At 41.0% G+C, this 8,441-nt stretch overlaps 2 protein-coding genes across 2 annotated transcripts in view; one reads left to right on the top strand and one right to left on the bottom strand. All coding sequences in view use genetic code 11, as the record gives it.

Moving 5' to 3' along the window:
- The window catches only part of EGR_05012 (Ras-like protein family member 10B), a gene marked incomplete at both ends in the record, with an annotated part of 2,544 nt that extends 1,546 nt beyond the window's left edge, over positions 1–998 (top strand). The window contains one exon of the mRNA XM_024494261.1: positions 966–998. Within this exon, the coding sequence (XP_024351355.1) occupies positions 966–998 (33 nt within the window). The remainder of the gene's footprint in view (positions 1–965) is intronic.
- Positions 999–2,871: 1,873 nt separating this feature from the next.
- EGR_05013 (hypothetical protein) lies at positions 2,872–6,427 on the bottom strand (the record flags this gene model as incomplete). Its single annotated transcript, XM_024494262.1, has 2 exons — positions 2,872–2,924; positions 6,301–6,427. 2 exons carry the CDS (start codon positions 6,425–6,427, stop codon positions 2,872–2,874), a joined length of 180 nt encoding a protein of 59 aa, XP_024351356.1.
- Positions 6,428–8,441: the final 2,014 nt, after the last annotated feature.

The raw sequence follows: 8,441 nt of genomic DNA on the forward strand, positions 1-8,441 counted from the left end.
CAAAGCAGTGGGTTATACTGCTCGTAAGATTGGTGTGTGCTTTATGTTTGCAGTGTTACCAACTCCTTTGCGGTAATGCGGAAAGTAAGCACTTATGGAAAACCTTCAAATATACATAATGTGTCAAGTGGTTATCTGATAATTGGCAATTTGGTTGGGTTGGCTAATGTGCCGAAGGGAAACGTGCACATTCAGCATTTGTCTATTAAAGGCAGCCTGATTTGTGGAATATGATGAGAGGGTGTTAGAAGTAATTGATAAATGTTGAATGACGTAGTGATCGGAACTGCTTTGTTCTGGTGTGTAGTAGCTACTGATCTGCTTTGAGATGCATAACAGGTGATTTCTGTGTAGGCATCACCTCTTGTTGGTGTCACAGCTTGTAGCTTTCTTTCTCGTAGCAAAGTTGACATTTTAACGTGGAAACATGCACCTCAGCTTGCATTAGTGAGTGATGGGATAATCCGTTTTCACGAGGAATTTGGTAATTTTGCATTGGCTGTGCAGGCATAAAATCAATTTTGGTATTTCTTTACAGGGATTATCTTTTGTGTGTGAATTATGGGTGGTGAGTTGTGTGTTATGAGGTGAGAGGAGTAGATTCGACAAATGCTTAAGTCGGAAATTGCGCAGTTCCTGACTTCGCACTGCAACTGTCGAGAGCAAATACAGTGCCAAGTTCCTAGTTCTGAACTGAGAGCACAAAATGCTAAGTCATCTCTGACGTTTTGCATTTATAAATAGTTTTTCTCAGCTTTTGTACCCCGTCTTTGCATACTTCTTTGCCAATAGACCATGTATCTTTCTCTGGTTTTGAACTGAAACAAGTCCGACACACCAGATTGTGCCACCCCAGCTACTTAGAAGTGAGCTTACATGTCTTCTATGGCTATGTTGCATTTTAAAGTCAATTGTTAGTTCTGCAGTGATCAAAACATACGATTGTCTTGTAAACTTTGTTACAGATACCCTATCAAATGTTGGCCATAGGTAACTAGGAGGTTTTGCAATTCCACAAATTCAGTTTGGCCTACACATCCATGTTTTGGCATTGTTTCCCATCAATCAAAGTAGTAGAATAACTCTGACCAAGTAGAATGTCCCCTAGGTAGCAATGCCACTCTCAGGCACTCGTTCCTTTACGCTATTTAACAACCTTTAAGTTTCGGCAGCGCCTACAGCCTTAATATAGTTGGCTGACTTTAGGAAAAAGTCCATAGACTCGCATACATACAGATAGACAGGCAGAGAGACGGACTTAGGGTTGGACGGACAGACAGGTATACATGCATGTTTTGTAGTACAAACGAACCATGATATTGAAAATGGGTGAAGGGACGCGTACATCTAAGTAATACCGCAGATAGAACGGCACAAAATGGAATTTTGCATTTCAAATTTTCTACCTTACTTGACTCACCTCTCAATATTGTTAGTACTCTGACCTCCCCATACCCACGCTCGCTTACCAAAACTGGGTGCTTCGCCCCAATGGGTGGTAGTTAAGACAGCGAAATCGGTGTTAAACTAGGTATTCATTTCTTCGTATAGTAGCTTCCGTATATATAAAAATGCGGCATAGCAACCGGCAAATTGGGTGAGGACAAATATGCAAAGTTTAACCAATCACCATTGCACTTGACAATTCATGGCCAACATGACTCTCTTATCCAACCATTTGTCACTGAAAGCAAATAAACAAATTCCAGACACCTACGTTCCTGTCACATTTCTTAGCCGCTCGTCATATTCTGTTCCATTCTGTTCTCTTCTATTCTATTCTGTTTTATTCTACTCCACTCTGGTCCATTTGACTCTATTCGGGTTCAAATGAGACTGTTGAAGTATCGAGGACCAAGGGGAAAGATGGGAATACGTGGCATAGGGAGAATGGGATAAGGACGGAAACAAAAAAGAGAGCAAGGATGAATTAGTATTCTCACACTACCTCTTCTTTACCTCACACCGCTCCCTCTCCATCCCCTACAACTTAAATTAATTGCCAGGCGATTTTGAGGACTAGATTTGGCACAACTGGTGACAATTTTGACACGTTGAATGTGCGAATGAGAAATAGGCTTAGGTCAGTACAGGCTGGTTAAATAGATGCTGGGAAGCGAATGCCATTTTCTTACTATTAAAATTAGCAAGCTGCAGATGAGATATACCAAAAGTGGCTAAGTGATTAGTAGTGTAGTCGACAGTGCAGACACTTTGCAAGGCTAAGCAATGAAAACGAAGTTAACAGGCTCTATTCACTCCATGGTTTGAGATTTTTGAGTTGCGAAAAATAAATGAAGGCGGAGAAAGAGGGAAGGATGCTAAGGTGCCAGGGTGCTCAATGCATTCTATCTTATTCACTGGATTTGAATGCAAAGAGGAGTAAACAGGAGGAAGTAGAAGCGATAGTCGGTGCTAGAGTTTGTTACAAGTCAAAAGTGGTACTCAAGCTACATTCAGTGAATAAGAGCTCTCCTGGTCAAAGCCAAGTTACTTTTCTAAATAATAAATTCCTAGACGACTTGTCCTCTTGCAAATACTGGTGCCATGAGCAATCCCATTCTGTACTCAGTTTATATATATGTGCTTATGTTATCGGTCATCACGGACAAAAATTAACCACCTTTCCTTTTCTATAGTTCATGACTTCCTTAAGCGCATCGATCCTCGTGGAATTTTTAGTGGCAGAGTTGAAGTGAAAGTCAATTCTACCGAGGGTCTCATGGCAGATGATTTTTTTTGATTTCGTACTTGCAGCCCACCTCATGTGAGTTAAGGCTTATATACTTCGTGCCAAATTCATGGTCAGTTTCCATTTAACACTGTGATAAAGGTGCCTCATGGTTGCAAGTATCACATACCAGGCCAGGGTTAATAGCCACGAGCTGCAAAAGCTTTATTGTCCGCCAAGCCCACCGAACGAACTATTGGTGAAGAAGCAAGATCGGAAAGCAGAATGCTGCGATCACATGTATAAACTGAACAGGTTGGTAAAATTTTCAGTTACTGTTCCCATTATTCACTCTTGGACGTCTTTCGGGGAGAGTATTTCGCAGGGAATGCCGCTTTGCACTAAGCTTTTCAAAGTGAGCTGCTATAAAATGGTAAGAGTAGAACAAGAAGGCGTAAATATCGCATCCCAACATCAACAAGATAGCACAAATGGAATCTTTTATATCAGGCTGGTCGGCTGTTGGTCGATTAGGGAGAATCGGAACAAAGATTAGAGGCTTCGGCCAGGCAGACATACGTAAGCAAAGGGGATAACCTGCATGAGGAAGTCAAAAGAGGTATTAACTCACTTGAAGGCAAAACCTGTTAGGAGAAACATTTAGAGCGCATGGATACAGATGGAATGCAGTTGGTTCGCGGGGATTTGTTGCTATATTTTAAATTTGATAAGAGGCTACGTGGAGCATCTTAAGATGTTTCGTTTGTTGAATTCATCAACATCGCAAACATCAGTCCATTCCCATTTTTTCCCATTTACTGCACGGAACCTTACAAATAACTTTCCTTTAATTAACCAGTTCTGTGGTTCTCACTGTCACAGCAGAGGAAACGAAAGCAGTTAATCCTTCATTCTTTCAAGTTGTACCAGCTGGTATTAAGCGGTGGAGAGGTCTTAGTCCTGATGGTTATTTGGACTTTAGCTGGTCAACAATTTCACTGTGAAGGGTAAGTAATTAAGACGTAAAAAGCGATATGGGCCTAAGGAATACGAACTTGTGTGGAGATGACTAGTGATACAGTGGTTCACTCAGCTTTGTAATACAAAATCCATCCTCCACCACGACCTAGTCAGTTACTTAGCCAGCCAGCCAGTTATGAGGTGGAGGGCGGAAGTTATGAATAACAGCCCTTAGCTGCTTTATATTCGCTGACTTTGATGAAGAAAGACAGCTCATTTGGCACTGTTAGCTAGAACGGAGCTTCTGTTTGGAGGTAGTACACATGTATTTGCGCAGTGATTCATCACCACAATAAATCTACTGCTCCAGGTGCCATATAACAAACCTAATGGGAGATTATACCCACGCCTTAGCTTTGAAGGAGGCTCGAGGTCTGTTGGCACAACAGGTAAGGCCGAATGGAATGCACCACCTTTAAAGAGTGTATAATAGAAGATGTTTTAATAGAAACACGATAACGTGTAATGTGCTGCGAAGTTTTGGTGTGTGCACTTTTCAAGTTACGACCATAAGGTATACCGTGTCCACTCTCTCCTCACCCGATGTAGCTTTATCTTGCTCCAACGAAACATACACAACGTACGATCTTTCATTAATCAAATTAACTGCGCAGAAAATCTGCTTTAGGCTATACACAAAAGCCTTTTTAAGGAATTTTTCCTATCACGAATAAGTTGACCTTAAACGTACTATTCCCACACATTTTAATTTTACAGTCCCATCAATCATTTAGTCACCACAACTTGTAAAATATACTCGGGTGAGAGCATCTAGCGCTCATCAGAAAGTTGATATTTGGAGTAGACTAACACGTGGGCTGGCAAAAATGAGAGACAGAAATGTTCATTTTTTGTGCAGTGTAGGTTGGCTAATTGAGTAGCGACTGAGCCACACAAAGTTAGTCCAGATCCTCTAGGAAAGGACTAATCATGGAATCTACATGAATATCTGTTAAAGGGTTCATTTCAATACCTATGGGAAACTCTCAAATATGTGTTATTTTGACAGGAGAAATGGCAGTCAAACAGATGAAGCTTTGCTTCATTGTGAATTGTTGATTTACCCAATGCCCTCTATCTTCTCATCCTTAACTTGTATTCAGGAATTTCCTTTTTTGAGCTTCGACATTTGGAAGGGTTAATTTTCGTTAAAGTAGTGATGCGTAGATTTCTCGTAGATATATAAATTGAGGCTTTTGAGTAAAACCAGTCTAAATGGCCTTCCTATGCTGGCCATTCTTCCCAGCATACTGTAGACAAATGACGGTCCCCTTAAAAACCAGTCATGTTTTTCATTGTCAAAATTGACGCAAATAAAACAATGAGAATATCAAATTGTACCACCTGCTAGATCTGTCCATGAAAGGCAATTTCATTACCCTAATATATTTTCAGCCTCACCCATTGCTCTGCCATTACGCTTCAGCCTGAAAGCAACTTAAAGGAATCAGGTTACTCGACAAAGAATTCCGCTGAAATTAGATGCCTCATAAATCAAAAAGGTTGGACTAGAAATACACGAGACCTGGACTATATTTTCCCCAGTAAGTTAACTTAGAGGCGACGGTATACTTGTCAGCCACAAAGTCGGATTGCTCGACAAACAGCCCTCACATTTGCGCCCTCATTCTGCCAAACGTCTAATTGTCCTACCTTATGGCGGTAGTAGTTGTGTTCTCCGCAGTCATCTTACCCCTATCCTTAGAAAATACTAAAATAAGTATTGTTGGCTTTTCTTGTCATCGAAAACATAAAGTCAAGTTTTGTATTCATTGGTTGTGGAGCTGTAACACTGGATCCCGTTTAGGATCACTCTTTGAGCAATTACTTGACTATTCTACTTTCACCGAAATCCCCTTCAAGGTTGTCAAAAAGGACTACATAGGAATCACATCTAACTGCATTAGGGCATCGCTCGAAGTGTGAAATCAAACTGTCCTCTGCTTAGTTGTCTCTATAACCTCAAAATGTTAGCAAATCAGCTGCACTAAATAGCTGAGTATCCTCAGGAAATCATATGGAGGCTTTTCCGCTTCAAAATCTTCCTTCTACCATATAATTACACACCAGTGGGTCCATATCATAAGATAGCGTTTTGATGCTACGTGATATTGTTAGTGAAGGAGTTCTGAAAGTAGTGTGTGCTTGTGGAGTGCTGCGCTCTCTACAGATTCAACAAGCTAATCATTCTTAAGCACGTGCTGCAATTTGTACGGTATCAACGGTGTAGCCAAAAGCTCTCCACAACTCAGACTGCGCAAGGGGTATGGTGGAGGAATCAGTGTCGCATCCTTTGAATCACACTTCTGTTCTTTTCATCTCTTCTGCCAACTAACATCAACAAACAACAGTAAAATGCATGACAATAAAATAGTGTACTCATCACGAGATCATGAGTTATCCAAGTGAAACGTCTCCTCTAAACAAGTTTGCACAGTGTGTTTTAGATGGAATTTGGTATGGTCTGCCTCCGTGTTAAGCAGTGCTAATGCATATGCTGGGAGAAATAGGGGATAAGCCAGCCAAACACAATAAAGTAGGTTATCTTGTTGGTTTAGCTGTGGGTATCCATGGTGATATCTCCTACTAATCATCTCGCCAATGCGCACCCCTGCTTATTATGTAGACAAAAACGTCAGTGCATTCTACAACATATTGTATGTTACACGTGTGATCATTTTCCCCCTCCTCCTCCTCGTCCTCCTCCTCCTCCTTACCTTTCGGGTTTGTCTCCATATCATGCCGAAAGTGCGTGTATCAAGCGCTACAACAGGGTTGAAGGAGGAGCAGTGGAAACTCACCAAAGTGTTGTGATTACGAACAATGGTTTTGCTCTTCTCGTATTCCATTTAATTTAACAACACAAAGCAAGTGTAGTCTGCATCATCCGGTGAAGACATTACATTTTCTCCTTTACGTCAGCATTAATGCAGGCAAAAAACAAAACTACAAAAGCCAAATGGAGTTCGCGAAAGATCCTCCAAACACAATAAAATGAGGTATTTTGCTAGTTTATGCATGGGCATTTAAGAATGCATGTTAAGGGGTTAAGAGCCTTACAATGTGCTCCATCACCGAGTTGACCGATGGAAACGTCACCTTCTCCTACAACTGCTGCAACAGCTAGGAATAAATGCTGCAAACTCGAGGTGCTACACACCGGCCAAAGTCAGCTAAAGCTCTAAACAGGATGGGCAAAGGTTGTGGACGGAAATGCAACAATCAATTTGCATTTTACGCATTTTAGTTGAAGTAGAAAAACAAAGTTAATGCAATCTTTTCTATTTCCAAACATAAGCTCTTCTATGCATTACTTAATTGAAGACAAAAAATACGACAATAATTTATTTAAGGTTCCTTCAATAATGCTATTTCTACAGATACCTAGACACTTCTGTGAGGGTTGCAAAATCTTATCCAAAAATATGTTTTATCCGAACAACAAGTTTGACAGGTGCGATTCACGTAAGATAATACCTTTTTGTCCCTCACTGCGCAGTCTAACTGAGAAAGGGTAAGATAATTCATTTCATGGTTCCATATGCAGTCCCAGATTTTCAAAGGCGCAGATGGGCTGGACTCCATCATATGGTCAACAGCAGAGACTGATCAAACACTACTTGACCATTCTTGGGGCATGTTCTAATTATAACAATTTAAACCTCCTTTGTTGTAAGTGATCAAGAGTCCTTCTAACTTCAGGCCTACTTCCTTCCCTTTTCATGCGCCTATTCACAAATCTGGTGACAGATCTCTGTAAAATACTAACCTGCCTACCTACAAACGGGATCGTTAATGTGTGGTCAGTTGACTGTGTGTTCCACAGCTTTTTAACCCGAAAAACGGACATTCTTAAGTAGAAATTAATGTGAATGACTTCTGCAGATACCTCCTCACGGTCCGCCTACGCGTTAACGGAAGTGGGTGCATTAAACCGTAAGCAGCTCTGGTTTCTTCAATACCCTCTTTCAGTCCTTCCATCCCCCTAGAAGCAACAAAGTGGTTGAGTATCCACGGGGACAAAAAGCACTCAAGCAGAACAAAACGAACTGCTCCGCGAGTTGCTTCATCTTATTTAGCCACTTGTTAAACGTCATTGCAAAGCTCCCAAATGAAGCAAAGCATTTCAAGTGCCTTATTTATCCCCACGAACTGTGATGGAGTTAACGTTATAATTCAATTTTATCTAAGACACTTGGTTTTTCTCATCTTGCTGATGCCAGTGTAACCAACATAATCAACAGTACCAAAATTCCGTTCGGTAACTATAGAGGTAGTCGTTTTATAACAATGCTGATGTCTCCGAACGTGATTAGCAGGCGAAGCAAAAAGCTCTGAGCTGTGACAAATTTCCGCAGTAAACTAATCGGAGCTCGTTTGATCTCACGATCTACATCGAGGACCTAACGAACCTCTGATTGGCAAATTTTACTACTTCCGCATAGAAGTCATGGATGTGAAACTTCTGTTATAAGGTGAAGTCCAAGCGGATGTTTAACCGCCTTTGAGCAAATAGAGTTCGGCGGCCTGCCTGTACCTGATGCTGTTGTCCTCAGTGGTTTACGGTGAGTTCTTCCGCTTGCGCTACTGTACAATCGTGGTGTTCTGCAGAATATAAAAGTAAAAAATTAGGATAGACTGTAAAGGGAGGTGAATTTAGACGAGAGAATCTAGATTAAAAGCCCAGACGCTTTTTTACACAGCATTTTAGGTTACTGATTCATTTATCAGGCAAACAGTGAATATGAAA

This window comes from Echinococcus granulosus (genome assembly GCF_000524195.1).
Source record: "Echinococcus granulosus chromosome Unknown EG_S00034, whole genome shotgun sequence".
NCBI lineage: Eukaryota > Metazoa > Platyhelminthes > Cestoda > Cyclophyllidea > Taeniidae > Echinococcus > Echinococcus granulosus.